Below are 26,419 nucleotides of genomic sequence, written 5' to 3' on the forward strand. Positions count from 1 at the left end.
CGCGCAACCACTGCGCCACCAGGGAAGCCCCTCAAGTATTCTTTATCATGTTCATATTCCTGGTTTACTAAAAATCCTTTAAAAATAACAAATGGATATTTAATTTTATGAAAGCTTTCCTCAACATCTGTCAGGGTGATCAAATGGCTTTTATTTCCTTTGGTTTATTCATGTTAATTACATTGACAGTTTCTATTTTAATCACTGTTGCAGTCCTGAAATAAATGCTACTAGTTTTAATGAATGTTATTCCTTTACAATATTGCTAGATTTGTTTAGCTTACATTATGCACCAGACACCTGTGCTTGATGCTGGGGCTACAACTGTGAACAAGATAGACAAGGTATCTGCCCTTATTGAGCTGTCAACTCAGGGGTGACAAGGAACAGAACATTTGCCAGCATTCCCCTCATTCTGAACCTCTGGCAGAAATCACTAAAGATATGCTGTCTTGCAGAGCCTTGGGAGGTCTCAGAAAGTGGGCTATGATCATTTAGTGGTAACTATTACTGGATTCAAGGAAAGAAGACCATGATGGCAAGCATCTTGCTACGTGCTATTCCTGGCTTGATGTTTCATTTAGATTTTTCATCTATTGTAAGATTTGTATGAGGTTTGTTAGATCTTGAATTTGTTAGTTCTTGAATTAAATTCATACTAATTTTGTAAATTAAGTGTAGTGTGGGTCTTCCGGTAGGTGGCAACTATTTGACCGCTTTTTCAATTTCTTCTATGGTTGTTATTTTATTTTCAGATATTCTGTATCACTTGGGTTGATTTTGATTTATATTTTCCTACACAATTTTAATCTCAGTGAGATTTTCTGGTTTAGTTATATAGAGTTTCAGCTAGTATTCTTTTATAATTAAACAAATTCCTGTGTGTCTGTGGTTTTAGCCACTTCCTCATGGCATTAGGGGGTTTGTGTAGTGTTTTTTCTTTTGGCTATCTGCGCCAGTAGTTTGCTTATTTTGTTGTCTTTTTTAAAAAAACAGTTCTTATAGTAATAATTTAAATTGTTCTCCTATTTTCTGATTTATTGGTTTCTATTGTCAGCTTCATAAATTTTTCCTGTTTTCCTTAGCTTATGAGCTTCCTCTTTTTCTAGATTCTTGAGTTGACTGCTTAGTTATTAGCTACTTCAGTTAGTTGGTTTTAGACCTGTTTACCAGGCTAGTTTGCGTACAGCCTGTTCTACTGAAGCCATCATGGTCAGCACCACGTGACCTTCTGCCCTCTCTGGCACAGCTAGTTGGTAAGTGTGGCCTATTCACCTGCTGTGAGGCCAGGCTTGAGAGAGATGAGCGTGGTATAAATATTAGTACTCATCCTATCTGCTTCTCCTTCCTTCCTGGGCACACGGAAGCGTCTCTGAGCTGCAAAATAATGGTAAATTGGTAAATCCATGTAAAGGTCATATTTTTATTGCAATTTATCTATAGGTTGATTTTTTTTTCAAATAAAAAAGTTTAAAAAAAGTATACCAGGGCACTAATTTCCAGAATAACTTGGATAGGGCCAGGCATACATATTTTATAAAATCTCTGTAGGTAATTCTGAAGCACATCCCTGCTTAAGAATCAGTTGTAGAGATGTTGGGGAAGAGGAGTTCGTTTCCTGATGAGCCACATGCACACTGGACTTACGATGTGGCAGACAAATCCATTTGGGAAGGGGAGAGAATGGGGAGGGGGCAGAAGAGAGGAGACGTGAGGAGAGGGAGAGGGAAAGAAGGGAGAGGAGGGAGGGAGGGAGAAGAAGAGAGAGAATGAGAGCATAAGAAAGAGAGGGAGATTGAGCAGATGTGCAGAGGGAAGCACATGGCCTCAAGGAGAAAAGAACGAAAATAACTGCCTTAGCTCCTGTTAGCTTTCAAGTTCTCAATTCCAGTTTCCATGAGGCCTGGCTATAAAGCAGGCTATACAGTCCTTTCCTTGGACGTTGATGAAATCTAATTCATCCTTAAGATAACCTCTTTTCCTCTGTACTTGCTATACTTGGGCCAGCAGAAGTAGACAGTTGTTTCTTGTAACAAAAATAGCTCCTACTGGAACATTTGTTTAATGATAATTTTGACAGTTTATTAGGTACCAATAACTATTCTGTGTTACATATACCATTTAAATTAGTCCTTAAAATATTACCATTCCCATTTCATAGATGAGGGAAAAAGAGATACAGAGAGGTGTACTAATTTACCTAAGATTGTACAGTTAGTTAAGTGATGGATCTAGGATTAAGCCTATGTCCTTAGTCGTGATGCCAGTATACACTTGAAGCTAAAAATCGCCCAACATTTAGACAATTTTTAAATGCCCTCTTAACTTGGGGCAAAGAAAAGAAGTGTGATTATACACCATCTTTTAGAAATAAATGAGAATTCAATCAAAGCTGAATTCAGAGGCAATTGGGGTTTTTTGTTTGCTTGGTTAACCTAATTTTTGTTTTTTATTTACAGGTTTGTTGTGTTTGTGTGAGAAAATGTGGCTTATTTGTGCTTGTTGGGATTTTTGAGATTTTTCTTTGTGGCCTATTATAAAGTCAGTTGTTTCTGTTTAAATCTGCATTGTGGTGTTTATACTGATTTTCTCTGTAGCTCTCACTCCTCTTTAAAATTGTAAAATCACTGAGGTCAGGAATTATATCTTATTCATCTATTCACCTCTGCAGTGACCGGAAGGTAATTACCTAGCTGAGATGGTTAACGAAAGTTAGTGGAGGGACTTGCCTGGTGGCACAGTGGTTAAGAATCCGCCTGGCAATGCAGGGGACACGGGTTTGAGCCCTGGTCTAGGAAGATCCCAACTGCCGTGAGCAACTAAGCCCGTGCACCACAACTACTGAGCCTGTGCTCTAGAGTCCGCGCCCCTAGAGCCCGTGCTCCGCAACAAGAGAAGCCACCACGATGAGAAGCCTGCACACAACAACGAAGAATAGCCCCCGCTCGCCGCAACTATAGAGAAAGCCCGCGGTGCAGCAATGATGACCCAATGAAGCCAAAAATAAATAAATTTATTAAAAAAACAAACTGGTGCTGTGGATTTGAAGAATGTTATACATGTAAAAATGCCAGAAAGAGATTCTGCCATTTCCTTTGCTTTGATCCATCCTCTATGCTCAGAGCAGTGATATCCAGATAGTGGCCTATTTTCAGAAAAATTTATAAGTTGAATAAGGCTCATTTGGAGCTGCATCCTAGGAGGCACATGCACATTTTAAAGTATGAAACTTTAAAAATATAGTTGCATTTAGAAAGGACTCTAATTAGCAGATGCAAACTGGTATATATAGAATGGATAAACAAGGTCCTACTGTCTAGCACAGGGAACTATATTCAATATCCTGTGATAAACCATGATGGAAAAGAATATGAAAAAGAATGTATATATAACTGAGTCACTTTGCAGTACAGCAGTAATTAACACAACACTGTAAATCAACTATACCTCAATAAAAAAAAATGACTCTAAAAGCACATCAAAGATTCTGCTATTTAAAAAAATCATATATGTATATATTTTATAATACATAAATATGAATATAAAATGTAAGATAAATATGTAATACATAAAAATGTAAAATAGGGCTTCCCTGGTGGCGCAGTGGTTGAGAATCTGCCTGCTAATGCAGGGGACACGGGTTCGAGCCCTGGTCTGGGAGGATCCCACATGCCGCGGAGCAACTAGGCCCGTGAGCCACAACTACTGAGCCTGCGCGTCCGGAGCCTGTGCTCCACAACAAGAGAGGCTGCGATAGTGAGAGGCCACCGCACCGCGATGAAGAGTGGCCCCCACTTGCCACAACTAGAGAAAGCCCTCACACAGAAACGAAGACCCAACACAGCAAAAATAAATAAATACATAAATAAACTCCTACCCCCAACATCTTCTTTAAAAAAAAAAAAGTAAAGTAATATGTATCTATGTTTAAAGCCCATATAATATTTGCATTGGCAAATAGAGAAGGGAGTAGGAACTGGAAGGAATCTTAATAACAAGCCAGTGCATCTCTTTCATTTTACAGATGTGGAAACTGAGGCTCAAAGACTAAGCAATTTGCCCAAGCCTGCTCTGTTAGGCAGGACTAGACTATGGCCAGTTTTTAAAGTTCCCCGTGTGTAGCTAATAAATCATCCTTATTCAGATTCTGTTCTACTTTAATATTTTGACTTCTTGAGCACTAAAACCAGAAAGTATATTCAAGTCTTATCAATACCACTGTTTCTGATCATTTCTATTTGGATTCTCCCCAACCCCACCCCATTCCACCTCTTTGGATGTCAACTGCACAGATTTGGGTTATCATAATCCTTGGTTTATGATACACTTTCATCATTAGCCCATGGTTTAATTCATTCATTCATTCTAATGTGTAATAATAAGCATTTACGAAATCACCATCCCAAACGAAAACTGGGACCTTGACAATAACGTACATCTACACGTATGGTCTCCTCCCCCTCCACTGTCTCACTTCCATGCGAGGCAAGCATCTGAACTCATGTTCATCATTACCTTGCTTTCCTGTTTATGTAGTTTTATTGCATCTATATATTTTAATTTTAAAGGGTGTTATGTTGTATGTAATCTTTTGGAGTTCATTCTTTTCACTTCTTGTTTCAATATTGGTTGTCTCTGAGATCTGAGGAATTTTTTCCAAAGGTCTCATGATTTTCTTTTAATTCATCCTCATAGAGGGGATTTATGCTTGCCCAGTATTGACGTACAATCAAGTGATTGATCTGGGATCTATGTGAAAATTTTTTGGCTGATAAATATTCTGATTTTTAAAAATTGAGATATAGTTAACACATACCATTATATTAGTTTCAGGTGTACGACATGATTCGCTATTTGTATTTATTTATATGAAATTTTACAGCAATTCCCGGTCAGATCAAAGGCAGAGCACAAGAGAGTTGTAGACTGCCATTTTGGAGACCCAGCAGGCTGTGTGGAGTGAGCCGGGCACTGTCGTGGCTTTCCTAACTGGACCTTCATCTTGTAGATGGGTGTAATCCCAGCGAAACATTTCTCTCTGCTGCCATATCCAACACTGGCCGCTGGCTGTGGCAGCTGTCATCAGGAACAAGTTGTGTGTAGGTTACCATGATGACTATCCCTTGGAAGGAGGCACCAAGGCAATGAGCATTCCTACAGGCCCCTCAACTAGCTCTTCCACTCCTTTTCCAGGTTAGAATGTCCTTCCAATCTTCAGGGATTTAGAAATACTCTTTACACAGATGGAAACAATAATAGTAACAAGCCATTTCACCAATAACAGTAAGCTGTTTCTTCACAAACCGTGAATCTAAGACTAATTATAATTTGTTTCCTAACTTATATTAACTCATACCCAGATTCTAGCTGCCATGGTCTTTTCTGCAGAATTTGTTCCAGTCCCTGCATCCTAATCTACACCCCAATTTGAAATTCTAACCTTTCCATTTCTCAACTTCACAGACTCTTTCCCCTGAACTCCCAGTCTTACTACTTTTTTCTTTTCTCCCATCCTGCCAAATTCTAACTAAACACAATGAATTGCTATTTATTTATTAGCAAGTTAGACACTGGGCCAGCTGCTCTTTTTGCATCATCTCATCTACCATATCCTGCTCAATGAGGTAGTAACATTAGTTTACCCATTTTATAGATGAGAAAACTGAGGGCTGATGAGATGAATTTGGCCAGGGTCTGTATCTCTAGTGACTAGGATTAGAACTAGTGTTTTTGTTTTGTTTTGTTTTACGTTTATATTATGATGCCTTTGGCTCTAAGTAAAAGAAAACTTAAAGTGGCCTTAACAATAATGAAATTATTTCATAAGAAGGTTGGTTAAGTCAGAGGCTCAACATTACCATCAAGGACCCAGGCCTTTCTATTCTGCCATCCACCCGGGATGGATTCAGGCTTTGTCCCCAGGTTAGCTTAGCTTTCCACAGGTTTCATGATGCCTGCCAAGGTTCCAGCATCACATCCACAGAATTTCTAGAGGCAGGAAAAGACATCATTCCTTCTTGTCCATCTCTCTTTCTCTAATTTGTTGTGCATCTTTTTAAGAGCAAAGAAACTTTTCCCAGGACACTCCTTCACCCCAGCAGACTTGCCCTCACATTGTCCAGGTTGCCACAAGCCCATGCCTAACCAGTCACTGGCAAGGGGAATGGGACTACTATGATGGGCTTAGACTAACCAAGACTCATTCCTATGGCTGGCTCCAGCTTCCCTGAAGTTCCTGACTGCTTGGCAGAACGAAATTAAAGTTCTGTTAGGAAGAAGGGAGACGGGGTAGGGAATAGGTATGAAGTGTGCAACCAACAGTGTCTGTTACAGAATCCAGAAGTCCCGGTTGTTAGCCTTGACGTACTCCTGCTATTCTGGGCTCTCCCCTCAGCTTCCACCCTCACTCTAGCATATTTCCCGGGAGCCAAGTCCTCTCTAACTCTAGCTCTAAATGACACATACCAAGTGTCCTTGGCAGAACACTGAGGAGCATGAAATGTATTCTCTGGGGCCCTCTTGTGCAATTCCCAAGAAGTCAGTGACACATGCTTGGTTAGCCCAGGCACTGGCACAGTCGGGCGTGGGGAGGAGAGCAGAGGCTCTGCGTCCTGGAAAGGTGGACCAGCCTGAACCAGCCCTGAACCAGCGCAAAGTTCTAATCATGCTCCCCTCCCCCCATCTTTTTCCTGGTCTGTACTGCTCTTAGGATCTGAATTGTTTTCTTAACAAATTCTAATTTGCCCCCTGATTAAACCTCAACATTACCTTCATATCTCCTTCTCTTGAACTCCCACAGTGAGAAAACCTGTAACCCCTGAATTTACTAACCATTCACTGATCTCCCATTTGTGTTAGATGCTTAGAGACAATACTAAACAATAGGAAAGGAAATTAAGTTTTAGCAGCTGGGTGCCAGGTGCTGAGGTAAGTTCTTTCACACACACACTATCTGACTTTATTTTTAACACCACCTTGGTAGGTTAGGCTATTTTAACCTTCATGTTAAGAGTTTAGGGATTTCAGGTTCAGAAGAAGCCACCTGCTCAGAGAAGGTAAGGTCGGCTCAAGGTCACAAGCTATTAGGAGCCCATGGCTGCCTGACTTCACGCCTGTGCCCTTTCCCCTACCCCACCATTCTGGCTTCAAGGTGTTTGTTACAAAGCACATTTGCGTATGTTAATCTGAGCCTCACAACAGTAGCAGGGTGAATAGTAGCACCTGCATTTTATAAATGAGGATAGTAGGGTTCAGAGGTACTAAATGACTTGCCCATAGGCATGTGGAGCATAGCCACGCTGACTCCTACTCCTCTGCACTTTCTGCCACTGTACAGCATGCCTGGCAGAGCAGGGCATATTTGTTGAATGGATGATGATCCGGATTATAGTAGTAATTCTTGTCCTTAAACTTACTGAAAATAAGCAATGTCACTGCCTAGAGGTCTTTAGGATCCTTTTCTCTCTATCACCTCCCCCCTGGGCTTTCCTAGGAACTCCATCACCTTCAACCAAGACTCACAGAGAGTAGAAGCCACATCTCCTCAGGCAGGTGCTCAGAGAGGGGCTTAAGAAGGAAGGGCCCTCTTTCGAGACAGAGCTCAATGGGCCTGTCAGTTTTTTGCTCCCCCACCTCCCACCTCAGGGCTTCCTTTGGTTCTGCAGTGGCGAGACTGTACGCGGCCTTCTCCCTGCCCCCAGGTGGCAGGGCTGCCCTTGATCCAGAGTGGACGGACGGACCAGTGAGCCTCCACTCCCCTGCGGCCCGGGCCCTGACAGCCATCACTAGTGCCCCCACCCCTCTCTCCACCCCGAGCCCCGCCTCCTGCCTCTGGGTCAGCCTCCCAGCCCTGGACACAGTCAGCACACACAGCCCAGGAGCTCGGCTCAGAGAAACGAAGGGAACTTCGCCTGGGTTCCCACGGTTATGGCTAGCACCTTCATACCAGGGCTGAACCCTCAGAACCCTCATTATATCCCAGGGTAAGACTTCTACCCAGAGCACACCCGTTTGCTTCTGGGAACAGGGGTGTAAAAGGGTGCAGAGTTGTGCCACCTCGGCCTTGGGGGCCAAGTGGACATTCTGTTATGGGAGGCTTTCGGCTGGGATGTCTATGATGTTGGATGGAAAAGGAAAAGCAAGGGGAATAGTAGTAGCCGGGCCTGCCATGAAGCTTTGTGTTGTGCTCTCCATGGTAACAGGGTAACAGCAGAGGGGAAGGGTTGAAAAGCCACACAGAGAACCAAGAAACGCCTGCTCCAAATATATACACAGCTGAGTCCAGAAGAGATCAGGGCTTCAGAGGTCTCTGCTTCTGCCTCTGGGGATGGTGAGGCCGGGGGATTCTGGAGGTGAGTGGGTGACACTTGTGCTACAGGTACACTGGACACTGCCCGCTACTTCGGTTCAGCATGGGCCAGACCTATGGGCAGATGACTGGGCAGCTACTTCGCGGCTCTCCTGGCCTAGCCTGGCCCCCTGCCCACCGCACACTTCTGCCTCCCATCCGGCCTCCAAGATCTCCTGAGGGTCCCAGGAAAAGCCTGCCTGTCAGGCGTGGACACGAAAGGCTCAGCTCCAGCATGATCCCTGGGTACACAGGTATGTACACAGGTATAAACAAGTACCCCCCATCCCAGAACATGGGTCCCACACACTAACAAATCGTCCTTGCCCCCCGCCTACCTAGGTTTTGTACCCCAGGCACAGTTCATCTTTGCCAAGAACAGCAGCCAGGTCTGGGCTGAGGCTCTGAATGATTTCACTCAGTGGTATGGGAGACAGAGGAGTCAGGAGCTGCCAAAGGAGGCCAAGGGAGAAAAAGACATGGAGAAAGACCAAGAGCCAAAGCTGGAGGCAGAGGTGGAGACGGAAAAGGAGCCAGAGCTGGGGCAGGAGGCAGAACAAGTGAGACCGAGAAGGCTGATGGGGAGTACGAGGCGGGAGTGGGGAGCCTTACCTCTGTGTGGCCAGGTCTGGGGTGGTCATGTGTAGCATGGTTGTGGGACAGGGGATGTGGGCTAGACCGCCAGCCTCACCTCCCTGGGAGCTTGTGTTACAGCCCAGGGGCTGAACTTGATAGCCCTGTTTTTCTTCTATCAACTTCTCCTCAGAAGGCTTCGCCTTATTCCATGGATGACAGAGATCCTCGCAAGTTCTTCATGTCAGGTGAGAGGAAGTGGGTAATGACCAAAGGCCTGGGGAGGTGCCCAGGAGGTGCTGACTTAGTATCCCCCTCCCCTAGGCTTCACTGGTTATGTGCCCCGTGCTCGCTTCCTCTTCGGTTCCAGCTTTCCTGTGCTCAGCAACCAGGCACTGCAGGAATTTGGACAGATGAAGTCAGGGGGCAGATCCCAGAAGGATCCTAAACATCTCCCCTCACTTTCCAGGACCTACCCTCAGAACCTGGGCCTTTTACCTAAATATGGGGGCTATGTGCCAGGTGAGGACAGCCCCCAGAGGGAGGCTTTGGGGACTGGAATATGTGTGTGTGTGTGTGTGTGTGTGTGTGTGTGTGTGTGTGTGTGTGTGTGATAGGTGGAGGTGGTTTAGGGCTTGGAACTAGTAGATATGGGGGACCTTGGGTCAGCTTTATCACTGGGCAGAAAAGGAACTGACGTAGCTCCTAGCGGGTAGTTAGGACCAGATTTTGAAGGATAACTTGGAGGTTCTAGGCAACTGGCTGAGAAATAACTTTTCTATGCCTCTGGCTACAAGTGACAGAATCTTTTGGCCACACAGGGTATAAGTTCCAGTTTATTTTCTTGATGGTCACGGTGCGGTATGTGTGTGTGTGTGTGTGTGTGTGTGTGTGTGTGTGTGTGTGTGTGTGTGTGTGTGTGTGTGTGTGATAGGTGGAGGTGGTTTAGGGCTTGGAACTAGTAGATATGGGGGACCTTGGGTCAGCTTTATCACTGGGCAGAAAAGGAACTGACGTAGCTCCTAGCGGGTAGTTAGGACCAGATTTTGAAGGATAACTTGGAGGTTCTAGGCAACTGGCTGAGAAATAACTTTTCTATGCCTCTGGCTACAAGTGACAGAATCTTTTGGCCACACAGGGTATAAGTTCCAGTTTGGCCGCACATATGGGCATCTCACCCACGATGCTCTGGGCCTCAGCACCATCCAGAAGCAGCTCCTGGCGTAGGTACCTAGACTTCAAGTTCTCTCTTTCCTTTTCATCCTATCCCAGCCATCCTTTTGCAAAGAAGAAAGATGGTCTGGAGGGTGGGAGAAGGCACAAAGAGAGAATGGTTTGGAGGCCGAGCACCTTTTTTATTAATAGGTGTAATAAATAAATAAATAAATACATAAACAGAGCCTGGGCTCCTCCTCCCTCCTCTGACCACCAGGCACTGGCCACAGCCTACTTACAGCTGGGGGCTAAGGGAACTGGCCCCCATACTGTCACCCATCCTTCTCACCACCTGGCCTAGGGAACCCCACAAACGGGCCTTCTGGTCACCTTCCTCCACAGGGACATGCCTGTCTGTACCCATGGGAGGGCTGGCCAAGATGGGCTGGGGAAATTCTGGCAGCCCAGTGCTGCGTCCCTTCCCTCCTTTCCTTGGGGGAGAGCTGGACGAGGTCACTGGGACAGTTAAGGGGGAGTAATTGATACTGAGCACAGGGATATGTGACCCCCAGCTCTCGGTCTGCTCTCTGTAACCAAGCCAGAGGGCTTGGGAAGGGCTCTCAGGCTATGAGTCTAGGGGTTGTGAGGGTCCCTGAGGCCACCAGCATGCACAGGGCCTCAGTTTTGGCTGCTTCCAGGGGTTGGACTTGGAGTTGGGGTCAAAGTCACATAGGCCAGAGGCACCAGGCCAGTGTCAGGGCCACGGCTGCAGCGCAGCCAGTCTCCTCCGGCTGGCCCCAGCACCCGTAGGATGTCTCCCTTGTGGAAGCTCAGCTGTCCAGGGCCTGTGGCCAGATGGTGGCACAGTGCCTTCACCTCGCTGGGGAAACAACAAATGGAGGTCAGAGAAACCCCACCCAGAGCCAAACCCTGCCCCCAAATCCTTCTGTCTCCCAGGGCTCACCATGGAGTGCTGGAAGGCAGGGCTGGAGAGTGTGGCTCCTGCGGGCTCTCCTTGGGCTCTGGCTCCCGGCGGGCACCCACTGTTTGCGCCACTAGCTGGAACATGGACTTGTCCAGGCTGAGCCAGTCTGAGGGTAGCCTAGGGGATAGCGGCCGGGCTCTGGCTCTGTCTGTGCCCTGGCTTAGAGCAGGCCCCCCCACCCGTCTGTCTACACCAGGGGCTGTCTCTTACCTGTTTGTGGGCCGGGCCTCCCGCTGAGCGTTTCGGGACCCGAAGAGGTGTCCCCACTTGATGACCCCAGGTGAAGGCTCTAAGGCTCCTTCCTCATTTTCTGCTGGGGGGCCAGTGGGCCCCTCCCTCTCTCGGCTGCGCCTCAGCTCAGCCAGTACAGAGTCAGGGGGGCTCCCCATCCAGAAGGGCCAGCCCCTCTCCCGGCCAAGGGTCTCCTCAGGGGCAGGGCAGGCCTCAGCTCCCTCCACGACTCCCTCTCGGGGGGGTGGCCCCCCACCTCCTGTCCCTCTCTTTTTCTCACTGCTGCTGCCGCTGCTGCTGTTGCTGGCACCCCGGGGGAACCTGGAACCCTCAGTGGAGCCATCGATGTAGACCTGGGAGCTCTGCATGAGCTGGTACCACCAGCCAGCCTGCCCACTGCGGGCCCACCTGCCACGCCCTGAGCCCCCAGCTGCCTCTGTCTCCTTCTCTTCTTCCTCATCTTCTCCACCTTCTGGGGCACCCACGCCCTTCACCCGCTCCCCACGGGCCGCCCCGGCCATGTCTGGAGACATGGGCCCTGGAGGGCCCTCCTGGCCCCGGGAGCGGGCCAGCTGCAGCGTCGAGTGGGCGGACAGCAGTAAGTCCTGGGACACCCGCAGCAGCTCCTTGTGCTGCCGCTGCCGCTGCCCACTCTGCAGCAGCCGGTGCTGGAACAGCAGGTCGAGGCTGAAGGGCAGGAGGGCCAGGGGCTGGAGCAGCAGCAGCAGCTCCTCCAAGAGGCCAGGGCACGCCGTACGCGCTGCGTTCAGGAAACCCCACGGCTGGTAGTGGGTCTGGATGATACCTAGGGGAGAAAGAGGGAGGGGCTGAGCCGCACAGAGAAGCAGAGCCCAGCCTGGGGTGGGCCTGTGAAAGGCAACCTGGGTGGAGCCACTGCGCACTGCTGCACAGGCTGTGTGCCGTGCCGCTTAGATGCACTACAGTGTAAACGGTGCCTTCTGAAGTTGTGCAGTGCAGAAGCTCCACAATCTTAAGTGGCAGCCGCGAGTTCAGAGGAGAGAGGTTCCTGGCCACCCTGACTTCCCGATTGCCTGAGTATCCATCCTGCTGACTCCAAGGCTCTAACACAAGCAGAGGCTGGGAGAGGACTTGGGTAGAAGCCCAAGCCTCGAGGATGAAAGCTTGTGTGGTTCTCCTCCCCACCTCTAAGCATCTGAAAAGACAGCTGTGCCTCCCTCTTTTGATCCTCTGAGGTCTGGCCTCTGTTGAGTTTGCAAGACAGAGCAGGGTTCTGAGCATTACCTTCATGGTTATAGAGGTGATTAAACCAGAACTCCAGGGACCGGATGCTGTAGGGAGATAGGTGAAGAGAGTTGAGTCTTGTGTGGATATAGCCAGATGATAAGATACAAAGAAGACAGATATGGGGGGGGGGTCACAAACAGGGCAGAGGTACAGGTGAACACCTCCCTGCAATGGCAGTGATGCTACCTGGTTAATAGGGAGGGGGTGAACATGTGATTCACAAGCCAATCACTTCCTCTTAGAATGGAGTTGGCTTGCCCATGACCCAAGAAGTCAGGGCAGCTGCTGAGTGAGAGTACAGGATAGCTCAGGACCAAAGGGGATGACCTCAGCCCATACTTGAGAAAAGAAGGATACTGTGATGTGGGTGCCAAGGTGAACTGGGTCAAGCAGGATTTGGAAGCAGTGCTGGAATGGACAGGATCAGGGTTACAATATCCAAAGAAACTGAGAACCAGGTTAATTTCCAAACGAGCCAGATTATGGATTTGTAAAAGCAGAAGACCATGTTGGTGATCAGTGCCAGAGACTGATGGGTCTGGTGGGAGACCAGTGACCTACTGAGAGAGGATGTAGCTAGGTGGGGAAAAAGTGAGCCTGGGCCCTGGCCAAAGATCCTGCAGATCCACCCTTTCTGACCCAGTCTAGGGAGCTGGTTCTTCAGAGGTGCCAGAGCCCACGGGAGGGGACCGGTGGTTTGTAGATTTCCATACACTCACTTGAGCAGGCCGAGGATGAAGGCGTTGAAGCGCATGGTATGACTGGTGAGCTCTGGGAATTGGCTGACTTTGTTGTACAGGCCGTGCAAGACCTTGGTGGATGGGCCTGGGAGGAAGCCAGAGTTGGAGGTCACGTGCCCAGTCCTGGAACCCTAAAATTCAGCCTGGGGTCCCTATCTTGCCAGCCAGCACTTACCTAGCTGTGTGGAAGCCTCAACCACACTCCACGGGGTGTTCTTCCGTTGCCCGATGATGACATCTAGCACAAAGGCCTTGAGCCCGTCCTCCAACACCGCCCGGACCGCAGGGCACAAGTACTTCAGAACCAGGTGGCCTACATTGGGGCTCACAGAACTATTCCCCAGCTTTGCCTGTGGATGCAGTAGGGAAGTACAGGGTATCATCTGGAGCCTGACCTTGGTCCTCTCTGACTCTCTTAGTCCTTACGGTGCTTCTCTTGCGATCCCCATCTCTAAGTACCCAACTCTGAGTTCTAGAGGCAAGAGAGCAAGGGCAGGTGGTAGCAGAGAATAGGTGAGGGTCAGCAGGGTAGAGCTCAGCTCTCCACAGTTTCTTGCCTACCTTTACCCCAGGATCCCGGCTTGTGCCAAAATGGGCCACGATGAGGTCTACAGCCGTGTTAATAGCTTTCACCAGCCCTGCAAGTGAGAATTTGATGTGACGGGTCCCTAAGCAAGTCCCTGGGCAACTCAGCTGGGACTGAGCCCTCAGTGGGGAGAGGGAAGGGTTTACACACACACACACACACACACACGCACGCACGCACACACGCACACACACACTCACTCACTCACTCTCTCTCTCTGTCCCTGCACACACACCAGGCCCTGGCCTCTTCCTGTTTCTGCCCGGTTCTCAAGCCCCTCCTGTTTTCGCCTCCCTGCCCAGACCCACCTCAATGATTCCATTGTCAAGACACTCAACATCCTCACTTCCTTGCCCTCTTGCTCCAAACCTGGATCACTCTAACCATCTGTCCTCTCCACTCTGAGAAACCAGGCTATTATTGGCTGTCGCTGGAGAAAGTCCAGTGCTACTCACACCAGTGCCTGGGAGGGGCACTTCTTTGACGTGTGTCTTGTAGCACCCTTGGCTATGCTCTCAAGTTGCCTTGCCAAATCTTGACCCCTCTCTCAAGCCCTTGGCTCTACTTCACACAGAGAACAGAGGCCACTGGTGATGAATTCAACTTCCCTGTCCATCCAAAAGACAGAACTACATTACCACTATCTTCCTTCCCACCTGCCCTCTCTTAATCCCTTTCCAACTTGGAGGAAGGTGGCTATTCCCCTTCTTGCCTAAGGTTCTTCCCTCTCCCTAAACTCTGAGTCCCCCACTCTGCCTCTGTGAGGGACTTTAGCTTCACCTTTCTCCCTTTCACAGGCTGCTTCTCTAAGGCCCGCAGTTATGCTCAATCTTCTCCCCATCATCTCACTTACACAGGTCTGCTAAATAGACTGGTTCCTTGTCAGTCCTCACCTTATTAGATGTTACCATCATGTTTACCCAAACCGCTAGAGCTTGTAGCATTTGAGCTCCTCCAATATAGCACATAGGAGTCTCCTTCACTACACTTAGCTCCCTGAGGGAGGAAACTAAAACCTGATTCTTAAGCATCTGATAAAGGATCCTTGCTCACTTGCAAATACTCAGGATCCACAGTACAAAGACGTCTGCCTCTTGCCCCAGTACCTGTGCTCTCTAATTCCCTCCCAGCACTTCGAGTTCTAAAACAGGGAAATAGTCTGAAGGGCTAGATAGCAGGGCAACAGGCACAAATAGGTAGTGATAGCAGATTTCCCGTCCGGAGCTAGGAGTAATATTCACCTTTTTTCTGAAGGAGGTCAATGGAAACGGCCTCTGAGTTGCCATCTGGGGACAGACAGAACTCAGCTGGAGGCTTCTCAGTCAAGGAAAAGGGGTCTTGGAAGTCAGGGCAGGTCAGTGGTAACGGCTTCACTACTTGACCTGAAAAGAAGAGAAAAATCAATCCCAAGCAATTCTCTTTCTGAGTTGCAGCTCAGTTCTGTGCCTCATACCCTCTGAGATGTGTGATTTTGGGACTGACCCCTTCTCTAGCCCCTCCCAGCTATGGCAGAGCCTGCCCTGGGTTTACTGGGGACCTGGCCCACACACCATTCAGCCGGCAGTTCAGATGGCTAGCAGCACCGAGGGAGCCAGGGAACTCAAAGATGGGGTTCCTTCGGGCCAGTCGACCGTCCTGTGGCCTTCGGTCTAGGCTCCCTGACAAACCAGGTGGCCCTAGAGGGTTCTTCCTCCTGTATTCCCTCCACTTGAGTGCTTGAGGGGATAGATGGTTGGCTGAAAGCAGATAGATTAGCAAAAGAGACAGGAAATAGTTAGAAGACAGCATTTCATACCCACCCAGTGGGCCCATATAAAACATGAGGGTTGGGATGTTAGTCACAGATGCAAACACTGTAACCTCTGACCCCAAGATGGAGTATAAGAAACCATTCAGTGGGGAGGTAGCTTGCTTGGGGTGGGGTGGGGGGCAGGCACTGAACCTCATACCATTATTGGGCCTGGAAGCCATGCTGCCCTCACCACCTCCCCGGGCCAGGCTGTCTGCCCTGCTGAGGCTAGATCTCCAGGAGCCCAGAGGAGGCAAGCTTCCTGTTCCATGGAGTCGGTACTCAGCCAAGGTCAGTATCTTCTGATGGTCCTTTTGTGGCTGCTGGGAGGAGGCAGGCCGGACAGCAGGAGGACAGGAGCGGCCCCATGGAGGTGGGCTTTCTGTGGCTCTGGTCTGCTCTGGGGGAGGGGAGCACGAAGTGGAGGCAGAAGAGTCGGTGCTGGGCCCAAAGGGGCCGGCACTCCGGATGGGGGAGTAGCTGCCCAGGGGTGACGGCCGTGAGGTTTGTGGCTCAGGCCCAGCTTTCCTGGCACCTCCGCTGGTGGACGCCTGAGACTCCCCTGAAGGAGCGTGGGCTGGGACCTGAGCAGTGGGGGCAGCCAGGGGGGCACGCTGTGGTGCACGGGTGCAGCCCGAGAGGCTGTAGAGCTGGGAGAGGCTGTGGAGGGCCCGGGACTTGGCCAGCTGCTTGGGGAAGTGGTGCTGGAACACGAAGGGCTGGATGGGCAGCGTGGTTGGCCTCTGCTCCTTGCTGTAGCGAAGGACTGGTCGGCTCTCAGCACCACCCCCTGTGGCAACAGGGATGGAGAAGGAATCAGACGAACACTGAAACTCACATGAGGGGAAGCCAAGAAGCAGTCAGGAGATGATGCTCCCTGGGGAAGGGGGATGGAGAGGGGCAGGACCTGGCTGGAGGAATTGAATGGGGCAGGGATAATTCAAGTTTGTGGAATGTGCTCCTCCCATCTTTCGTAAAACTTTTCCTAGTGTTTTTATGATATTGACCTGTCTTGTACCTCTTGACTGTTCAGCCCTTCTTCATTTTCTTGACTTCAAAGATGGGCGTATCTTAAGGCTCAATTCTTATATTTCACTCTACGCTTTCTTCCCTGCCTTGTTCACGTTCAGACAGTCGTAGAGGCGACTCCTGAACCCATGGCTTTAGCCCCAACCTTCTTCTTGATCTCTAGATCATTCTGCTTTAGGGTTCTGCTTTCATTTAAAATATGCCATTTTAAAACACCTCATTCATTCTCCTGATGATTTCCATTTCTGCCAATGGCAGAACCATCATTTTCTCTGTTTCTAAGGCCTACAGACTTGGAGTTAGTAATATATTTTCAGGGTCAAGATGTTAATTTACTTCAAGCTTTCGCCCATCATCCCCTATCTCCACTAGAGCCGACACATTTCATTTTTGAGCAAATCTAACCACAGTAAAATATCTCTTTACTTGCAGCTAGAATCAGCCTCCTGTCACCCTATCCACCCTACTCCCACTCTTTCATGATCCTGGTATCGGAGCCCCAGAGTCCACATCTGCTCCCTCTACATAGAGGTGTGTTCCCCAGGAGTGGTCCTCTCCTGTTCTTTCAGCCAGTCTTCTAGTCAGTGTCCCTCAAAACATGGGTCTCACTCCAAAACATGGGACGCACTCACACAACAGGACGCTGCACAGAGGGAAAGTCTTTGTATATGGGCTGTGCGGCTAACGAAACACTGCACACACTGTAAACATGTGAAAGAACACAAGGTGGCGCTACAAGCATCCATACCACCTGAAACCCTGGGTGTGGCTCATTGGCACCCCTGGCTCAACAGTTCTGAGGAAGGAATGAGTATCCGTACTTGAAAGATCTGGGTATGGGAAATTTAGAGATTAAGTCATTCGCCCAAGGTCACACAACTAGAAAGCGGCAGAGCTAGAATTCTGCCTAAGTCAGAGTTTGACTTCGGGGCTAATGTTCTCTTTACCACATTGTACTACACATGAAATGATATCAGGCTGGATTTTCCTATTCCTCGTCTTTCCCCATTTATTTACTTCAGCGAGTCTTAAGGGGATGGTGACCACAACCCTGTAAGGGAGACGTTTCAGAACCACTCTCGGTGGACATTTTCAGACTATACCCTCCTGCTTTTCCCAGTCAGTGATCAGAGAACAACCCTTGTCATTCTCCCTTGCTCACTATGCTCCAGCAATACCTTCTACTGTCCTTCAACATGCCAAGTTCATTAACATCTCGGGGCCTATTGTACTCGCTGAAATTGTCTCATCATTCAGGCATCAGCTCAAGCATCACTTCATTAAGACCTTCTCTGACCACCCCAGTCCCTCTGGCAAGTCATGCTCTCATCACCCTGTTTTATTTCCTTTTTAGCCATTTTTCACTATCAGAAATTATCTTGTTTATTGTCCATTACTCCTTATAAGGGCTCCAGAAAAGCAGGGATTTTTAAATTGTTTACTGTTGTATCCCCAGTGCCTAGAACAGACCCTGGTACATGGTAGGTACTGAATAAAGATTTGTTAAACGAATGAGTCCTCACTGTCACCGTCGGTTCAGTATAGTCTCACTGCATTCAAATCTTCTCACATATACCAGCTTTAGGAAGTATTTTATTTCCTGTGGCGCTACTGCCCACAGAACAAAGTCTAATCTTCTCAGTCAGGTAGGTGTCCACACCTGCCACAAATTAGCTGCTCTCCCCTCAAACGTCCACACCTGCCATGCTCATTGACACCACTCTCCGCCCCCCCCATTCCCATCTTTAAGCAGACTGCTTTTCCTACTGGGAAGGTCTTCATCCTCTCCACTTATTTAAATACTAAATTTCAAGACCGAGCTGACGCTGGCTATCAGAGTAGGCCCTCCCAATCCCAGCTTTACTATACGTGCTATGCAGAGTATGTCTGAATTAGACTATCTATTCCTACTCTTTTAAAAATCCTCCCTGCTAAATTCTCAGGGAGTAAGATCAGGGAAGGGGGAGGGGTATCTACTGTGGGGAGTGGGTATCAGTTCTACCCTCAGGGAATACAGGAAATAAGTTTTCTCATTTTCTATGTGACAACCCTTAAGAAAATTGGAGATAGAGACCACATTCACCCAAGTCTGTTCTTCTGTAGGCGACACAGCCCCAGCCCCTCAGTTCCCTCTTAAAATGGAGTGTCCAGAACTTCCAGGTGGGCTCTAAGTGGTTCACAAGGGTGAGGGGGACTATCAACTCCTCCCTTCTCGAGTCTCTAAATGAATCCAACCTTTTTTTTTTGGAAGCCCTTCCAAACTGCTGACTCATTCTGAGTTTGCAATCAATTAAATATCCCAAATCAACTCAAGTACAGCTGACATTATCAAAGTTCATATTGGTCCCTGAAAGAACAAAATGTTCTTTCCCGACTTGGTAAAACCCTTTTGAATCTTGATTCTGCTGCTCAGAATCTCAAAGAGATCTCACTTCCTTTGTCATCATTTTTTGATATAAAAAAAGTTGTACAGAATCAAGAAAAAAAGCCCTTTGGTAAGTCACTGGAGACTTATGGAACAAAACAGCATCTCAATATGAAAATTCTTATCTGATAGCAAAAACACTTTTAAGGCCTCTCCTCCCATCTCTGACCAGGACTGCTCCTGCCCTCAGAGTGCAAGCCACAGCATCCCCTGTGCCTAAATATCACCCACCAGACACTGCAATCTCAGAAGAGTGTGGGTTCCAAAGGACTCTGGCCATTCCCTGCTGTTTCTGACCCCCCTCTTCCCTAGAGACCCTCCTGCATCCCTTCCCCAAGGGCGAGGTACCTCCTCTGTGTATGTTTAGGAGTGTGAAGTCTTCTGATAGACTGTGATCTCCCTAACAGCAGAGATAACACCATTTATGATTTTTTAACCCCTTTCCTTTGAGAAGCCAACAGACCAACCTAAGGCTACAGACAGCCAATTCCCCTTTATCGATCTTTCCCCTGCTTTATCTCCCCTTTCCTTCCAAACCTTCTGAGATCTGGCTTCTACCCTGGCCACTCCCAAATGCTGCTCTTGGGATTCTTCAGCCTTAATCCTAGTGATTTCTTTTCAGAACTCATTTGTTGAGCCTAACTCTTTTTGAAACGTTCTCCTCCTTTGGCTCCTGTGACTTCACCCTCTCCTGGTTTTCCCTCTATTTTCTTGGCTAATTTTGCTCAGTCTCCTTTGAGGGTTGCTCTGCTCAACCTTAAGTCACTGTATCCCCAGGGCTCTATCCATCATTCCCTTTATAACTCTACACATTCTCCCTGGATGTTCTCATCCACTCATAGCTTCAACTACTATTTTTATTCCAATGACTCTCTGATCACAGGGGTCTCCTGACCTCCAGGGAGACATCCTTTCTAATCTACCTTCCACCCAAACAATCAGTGATCTTTCTAAAATGCAAATCAAAACATGCCACTATGCTGTTACAAACCAAAAAATGCCACTTCCCTGATTAAAATCCTTTAATGGTTCCATCCACATTCCACTATGGCTATACTAAATTATTTGCAGTTTCTGGGAAGCATCAAGATATTCTGTGCCTTTGTGATTTTGTATAGACTACTGTATGGGCCTAGAATGTTCTTTTTACGAGTCTCCACAAAGCCTATTCCTAATCCTTTTTCTAGACTGTGCTTAAATGTAAACTGTATTAGCACTCCTCTGACATTCTGGTCTGTTTAGCTATCCCTGTCATAGACTAGTACCACACACTGCCAGCTCTACATTTTAATTTTGTTCCCTTTTCTGTTTCCACCCTTCATCAGAATTCCTTGAGGACTGAGATTGTTCCTCTCATCTATCACCAGCACCCACTTAACACAGAGCTTTTAAAAAATAATTACTTAAGTGTAATAAAGTAAATAGGGAAAGAGCTGGCCTGGGAGGCTTAAAGGTTAAGTGTCAGGGTCTCAGGTTCTTTGAAGAGTGGCTACAATCACTGATCAAAGAGTGAACTTACTGATACCCAGGGTGGTTTGCCTGTTGGACATTTCCCTTAAACACTGCAAATTCCTTAATGTCCAAAATGGAACTCATGCCTTATTCCTTTTCCAGGAAATCTACTTCTGTGTTTGCAGCACCTAACCATGTATCAACATCTTTCCAGTCATCCGGGCTTAGAATCACAATCTTTTGAGTACTTCCTTTCCCGATACATCAATCTCTAAGTTGTGCTAATTTTATCTCCTTGGTGTATTTTTTATTCTCCATCCTCCTTCCCCCTATTACAACTGTAGGACATGCTCTGGACTGGAAAGATCATTGATCTAGGCTGAGGAACCTCTAGTGGTATGCGTGGGGTGGTGGGCAGGGCCCTACTACTGAGGAGGCCATGCACACACCCTGGTATTCACCAGCCTTTAGGTTCCTTACCGTCAGCTCTAGCTCTTGCATCCCTCTGGGTATGGCTGCTGGCTGGGCTCCCTGGGAGAGCAGGCCCTGGATCCATCAGCTGGGCCAGGGGGCCTTGCCCAGAAGCTCTGAGGCCAGCAGGTGGCATCTCACTGGGCTGGGGGCCCTGACAGACCTGGGTGGACCAGGGCTCTGGGCCAACTAGGTCCAGGCCTGGCCCCAAGAGCATGGGTGGTAGGCTATGGCTACAGTGACTGCCCTCATCTAGTGGGCCCACCCTGTCTTGCTGGGCTTCCTGGATGGGTGAGAACTCCTGGGAGGAGTCCCCAGCGCTCACTCGCAGTGGAGGGGAGCCAGAGCCTGCAGCTTTCTTCCGGCCCTTGGCGAGTTCAGCAAAGGAGGTGACCCGCCGAGGTGGGGAACTAGGCCCAGTCAGGGCTGCAGGGCCCTCACTCAGGCGTACTGGGCAACTCAACATGCGTTCCAGTGAGCCCAGGCGGATAGGAGGGCTGCGCTCTAGGCCGCGGTCGTAGCTTCGAGAGCGCTGACGTCCAGTGCTGAGGTTGGGGGGTGAAGTATTGGTGTACACCTGCCCCTCGATCACAGTGGGGCCCACGGGAGCTGGTGCTTCCGCTTCGGAGCCCACTGCTTCTTGTTCCTCTGGCTGGACTTCTGGCTTCTGGAACAGGAAATACTCAGAGGGCTGGCTAGGGCCAGGGCCCGGTGCAGGACTTATCTTGGTGTGTTCCTCTGAGCAGCTGGTGATGGAAGAGCCAGCTGGGCTTGGGGATGATTGGGAGGACAGGTCACAGGTGACAAGTTTATAGTAATTCTGTGTGGCCACAACAAGACGGGCCTGGCTCTGGAAGCAGGCTGTGAGGTCAGCCACGGCTGGGCAGGGCTCACAGTGCGAGCGGTAGGAGTTGCAGTTGGCATCAAGCTCAGGAGATGAGGCATGAGGACAACCGTAGCCACCTTCCCTCCCTCCACTGTCAGGGTGGTGCGACTCACAAGACATCTTAGACTCAGCTGGGGAGGGCTGCAGGTCCAGGTAGAAGGCGCTGGGGTCTGAGTGGCTGCAGAAGGAAGAGTCGCTGCAAGATTGCTGGGCAGAGTTGAGATTGGCATGGGAGTTGCCGTGCATCTTGTTGTAGAGGGTGCTGAAGGTGACCAGCACGCCGTCTGAGCTGTTGCAGGAGGAGTCGCTCACATAGCCCATGGACTGGTCAGCCGCCTCGGACTGACTGGATGTGCTACTGTAGCGGCAGTGCTGGGGTCCTGAGCCTGAGCATCTGGGGTTCCTTGGGGATTCATCTGAACTGAGCTTCCATTCCTGGTCGAAGGAAAAGCCAGACGTATCACTGGCTCCACCTCCACTGCCACACCCACCAGGGCCCCCATACTCATCCAGCTCCATGGTCTCTGCTTCCGGCTCTGGCCGGCAGCTGTGGCTAGTGCTGCACTGCTGGGCATCCAAGGCAGTCACTGGCTCCTGTTCCTGCCCGTCCACCACTCCAGCCCGACTACGCGTTGCCTCCCATGGCCTGCCCACTCTGGGGCCAGGTGGTGGCAGCTGGAAAGAGGAGGGATGGAAGGGGGGCTGGCCAGCCCCGTGCAGGTGGAAGGACTGCTGGGTGGCACTATCACCAATGCTGTCATCATACAGGTCACCAAGTCCTGGCTCAGCAATACCCTCTTGCAGCAAAAAGGGATTGTGTCGTTTAGGGGCCCCGGGGCCTCTTCCATCCCGACCCCTGTTCCTGGTGCTGTCTGCAGATCGCGCAGATCCCCCGGGAGCAGAATGCAGACTGTTGTATAGCAGGGAGTCGGCTTGTCCCAGGTCTTGATCAGGCTGGGTGATGCCCAGCTCAGGTGGGCAGAAGGGATTGGGTCTTGCGCTCCCATTACCTGCACTTGCCCCTCCACAGCACTGCCTGTCTGGGACTTGACAGTGTACCAGGGGGATGTGGTGGACGATGAGGGTCTCTCCAGTCAGCTTTGGGGGACTATCCATTCTGGAAAGTTCGAACAAGGGCATCAACAGCACCAGACACTGCCCCCGGAGCCCAGTGGGGCAGAACACATTTCATCAGGAGAGCTTGGTACCTGGAGAGAGAGGGAAAGAAAGGGAACCTAATGTCACCTTCCCGAAGTCAGGGACATGCCCTTACCCATATCATTTTCAGATGGAGAAGAGCCCAAGAGGAAAAAAGATTCAGAGTCAAGATGGAGCTGGATAATACAGCCCGTCAGGGCACATTTTCTGCATTGCACAGGTCCAGCTCATGAGTTCCCCTTCATTTTAAGTTCGTCATGCATCCACTTGCAACAAAATGCCACATCTGAAGGTCTGGGGAATCTCAGGGACAGCATTTTCTCCTTCTCTTTCTTAGCAGTAAATAACGACTAGTCCTGAGTACAAAAAATGTATGAATAATGACATAACTAAGAAAAAACCGTCTAAGATGCCTGAAAGGGTACTAGGCACTGAGGAGATACAGAGATGTCTTAGACACAGCTACAGCACGTTTACAGATCAGGGGGGAAATCACAAATAATGTATCATGTATGCATAGCAATAAGCTATAATTTTGCAAGAAAGATAAATTTTAATGTATTATATCACTTGACGCCTATGTCATCTTGGACACCTTTTCTCCTCTTCTGAGCCCCAGAATACCTGTCCCTCTCTGATGGCTGTGGGCTAAGGATCCTCACTCTCTCCACTACTGTATTGGACCTTCTTCTTCTTTTTTTTTTTTTTTTTTTTTGTGGTACGCGGGCCTCTCACTGTTGTGGCCTCTCCCGTTGCGGAGCACAGGCTCCGGATGCGCAGGCTCAGCGGCCATGGCTCACGGGCCTATCCGCTCCGCGGCATGTGGGATCTTCCCGGACCGGGGCAAGAACCCATGTCCCCTGCATTGGCAGGCGGATTCTTAACCACTGCGCCACCAGGGAAGCCCTGGAGCTTCTTGATAGAGACCGAGTTAGGCATCAGACTACTAGTATGGCTGATGCCAGCCTCTTCCTTCTCAAGGTGGGTAGAGGTCTGTTTTTATCTTTTTTGTATCATTCTAGCACAACTTCAGATAAGGCTTGGCAAACATGGGGCATAATATATCCTTTTTTAAAAAAAATTAATTTATTTATTTATTTTTGGCTGCATTGGGTCTTCGCTGCTGCGCACGAGCTTTCTCTAGTTGCGGCGAGCAGGGGCTACTCTTTGTTGCAGTAAGCGGGTTTCTCAATATGGTGGCTTCTCTTATTGTGGAGCACGGGCTCTAGGCACACGGGCTTCAGTAGTTGTGGCACGTAGGCTCAGTAGTTGTGGCTCGCAGGTTCTAGAGCGCAGGGTCAGTAGTTGTGGCACATGGGCTTAGTTGCTCCGCAGCATGTGGGATCTTCCCGGACCAGGGCTTGAACCCACGTCCCCTGCATTGGCAGGAGGATTCTTCACCACTGCGCCACCAGGGAAGTCCCCAGGCAAAAAATATTCTTAATATTTATCTAGCTCAGGGTACAGATCTGAAGTGCCCAGATTCTGCCCAGTTTTAGCCAAAACTTTAACTATGAGCGTCCCCCAAAAAGTCTTCTCTTCCCAGTTTTACTTCTGATAGGTTAAGTTCAAGTTCTCTACACAGAGCCCATTCTAAGCTTCTCTGGTCTCTTGGCTGGACCATGGCAGAATGGCCTCCTCAAGTTCTAGTCTCCTGTGCTACCAAGTTCAGGTCCCAAAAGACTTCACTTGCTCAGACTTCTCCTACCTAATTTCTCTTAATTCATTCATTTCTCTTCTTTCCCTTATCATTCCTGTCATTTTCCTTACCTACCATGAGTCTAAACCCCTCACTGCCTATAAGTTCTCCATCATGTAGTTGAACCCGTATACCACCAACTTTTTTTTTTTTTTTTTTTTTGTGGTATGCGGGCCTCCCTCTGTTGTGGCCTCTCCCGTTGCGGAGCACAGGCTCCGGACGCGCAGGCCCAGCGGCCATGGCTCACGGGCCCAGCCGCTCCGCGGCATGTGGGATCCTCCCAGACCGGGGCGCGAACCCGGTTCCCCTGCATCGGCAGGCGGACGCGCAACCACTGCGCCACCAGGGAAGCCCTACACCACCGATTTTTAAAAGTGTAACTCATTTAGATCACAGGATCAGAGCTCTTCATGTGGAGTACAGTAAAGAGCCAGGCAAGTCACACATGCTCAAGGACATGAACAGGCAACATACAAAAGAAAAAATTCAAATGGCTAATAAATACACGTGCAAGGGACACTATTAAATATATTTTTTTGTGATAAGTTAAATTACATTAAAATTAAAAAGCAAGTATTTACCTTCTTTCTTCCTCCTTTCCTTTCTGAGAGGAAGGCTCCTCTGTTGGACTTGCCAAGCCTTTGTGTGTTGATTGAGGTAAGGAGTAGATATGCAGAAAGGCAGAAATCAGAGGCTAAACTGAGCCACAAGGCTAAGAGTTACAGAAGAAAACAAGGGAGTGAATGCATTATCTTAGATTAAGATTAAGATTGGATGCTTCCTTAGATAAGATACCAAAAACACAAGTGATAATAGAGAAAATAGATAAGGTAGATTTCATAAAAATCAAAAACCTTTGTGCCTCAAGGGAGACCATCAAGAAAGTGAAAAGACAACTCACAGAATGAGAGAAAATATTTGCCAATTGTGTATCTGATAAGAGACTTCTGACTAGAATATATAAGGAACTCTTACAACTCAACAGTAAAAAGTACATAACCCAATTAAAAACTGAACTTGAATAGCCATTTCTCCAAAGAAGACATACAAATGATTAATAAGCACATGAAAAGATGTTCAACATTATTAGTCATTAGAGAAATAAAAACCACAATGAGATACCACTTCATTCCCACTAAGATAAAAGGCAATAACAAATGCTGGTGAGGATGTGGAGAAACTGCAACCCTCAAACAGTGCTGGAGCCACGAGCCACAAAGTGCAGTCACTTTGGAAAAAGTCTGGCAGTTCCTCAAAATGTTAAACATAGAGTTACCATATGACTTAGAAATTCTACTCCTAGGTGTATACCCAAGAGAAATGAAGACATATGTTCACACAAAAGCTTGTATACAAATATTCACAGCAGCATTATTCACAGTAGCCAGAAAAGTGGGAACAATCCAAATGTTCATCAACTGATGAACAAATAAACTTCATATGGTATACATAATGGAATATTATTTAGTGATAAAAGGAATGAAGTACTGACACATGCTACATACAGCATGACAGAATCTCGAAAAGGTAAGTGAAAGAAGCCAGTCATAAAAGGCTTCTTTGTATGATGTTATATGATTCCATTTACGTGAAATGTCCAGAATAGGCAAATACACAGAAACAAAAA

The 26,419-nt window shown here is 48.4% G+C and overlaps 2 protein-coding genes across 5 annotated transcripts; one reads left to right on the plus strand and one right to left on the minus strand.

Moving 5' to 3' along the window:
- The first annotated feature begins 7,829 nt into the window (after nucleotides 1-7,829).
- On the plus strand, nucleotides 7,830-10,319 carry CIMIP2B (ciliary microtubule inner protein 2B). 4 transcript variants are annotated; one of them, XM_028493837.2, is made up of 6 exons: nucleotides 7,830-7,982; nucleotides 8,378-8,601; nucleotides 8,690-8,907; nucleotides 9,117-9,168; nucleotides 9,390-9,442; nucleotides 10,059-10,319. In XM_028493837.2, the coding sequence occupies exons 1-6, from the start codon at nucleotides 7,927-7,929 to the stop codon at nucleotides 10,296-10,298; spliced, it is 843 nt and encodes a 280-aa protein (XP_028349638.1). In that variant the 5' UTR covers nucleotides 7,830-7,926; the 3' UTR covers nucleotides 10,299-10,319. The 4 variants fall into 4 exon arrangements, with proteins under 4 accessions (XP_028349638.1, XP_028349637.1, XP_028349640.1 ...); XM_028493836.1 differs by having other exon boundaries at nucleotides 7,831-7,982; nucleotides 9,114-9,168; XM_028493839.2 differs by having other exon boundaries at nucleotides 7,834-7,982; nucleotides 9,245-9,442.
- Nucleotides 10,255-26,202, minus strand: LOC102985605 (AP-4 complex accessory subunit RUSC2). The gene is made up of 12 exons (XM_007108541.4): nucleotides 25,374-26,202; nucleotides 21,059-23,143; nucleotides 15,833-16,462; nucleotides 15,434-15,619; nucleotides 15,125-15,265; nucleotides 13,859-13,935; nucleotides 13,473-13,647; nucleotides 13,277-13,382; nucleotides 12,555-12,601; nucleotides 11,271-12,096; nucleotides 11,040-11,177; nucleotides 10,255-10,955 (listed from the first exon to the last, which is right to left on the minus strand). The coding sequence occupies exons 2-12, from the start codon at nucleotides 23,073-23,075 to the stop codon at nucleotides 10,754-10,756; spliced, it is 4,545 nt and encodes a 1,514-aa protein (XP_007108603.2). The 5' UTR covers nucleotides 23,076-23,143; nucleotides 25,374-26,202; the 3' UTR covers nucleotides 10,255-10,753.
- Between the last annotated feature and the right edge of the window lie 217 nt (nucleotides 26,203-26,419).

Source organism: Physeter macrocephalus, chromosome 9 (genome assembly GCF_002837175.3).
Source record: "Physeter macrocephalus isolate SW-GA chromosome 9, ASM283717v5, whole genome shotgun sequence".
In the NCBI taxonomy this organism is placed as follows: domain Eukaryota; kingdom Metazoa; phylum Chordata; class Mammalia; order Artiodactyla; family Physeteridae; genus Physeter; species Physeter macrocephalus.

Bases quoted from the DNA above. Each gene is read 5' to 3' on its own strand.
- CIMIP2B (XM_028493836.1), top strand. From the start codon at position 7,927: ATGGCTAGCACCTTCATACCAGGGCTGAACCCTCAGAACCCTCATTAT. The intron at 7,983-8,377 runs GTAAGACTTCTA...CTTGTGCTACAG, and splicing joins AACCCTCATTATATCCCAGG to GTACACTGGACACTGCCCGC. The intron at 9,443-10,058 runs GTGAGGACAGCC...TTGGCCACACAG, and splicing joins ATATGGGGGCTATGTGCCAG to GGTATAAGTTCCAGTTTGGC.
- LOC102985605 (XM_007108541.4), bottom strand. From the start codon at position 23,075: ATGCCCTTGTTCGAACTTTCCAGAATGGATAGTCCCCCAAAGCTGACT. The intron at 15,620-15,832 runs GTATGAGGTTCA...ATCTGCTTTCAG, and splicing joins GGCTTCCAGGCCCAATAATG to CCAACCATCTATCCCCTCAA. The intron at 11,178-11,270 runs GTAAGAGACAGC...GCTATCCCCTAG, and splicing joins GAGGCCCGGCCCACAAACAG to GCTACCCTCAGACTGGCTCA.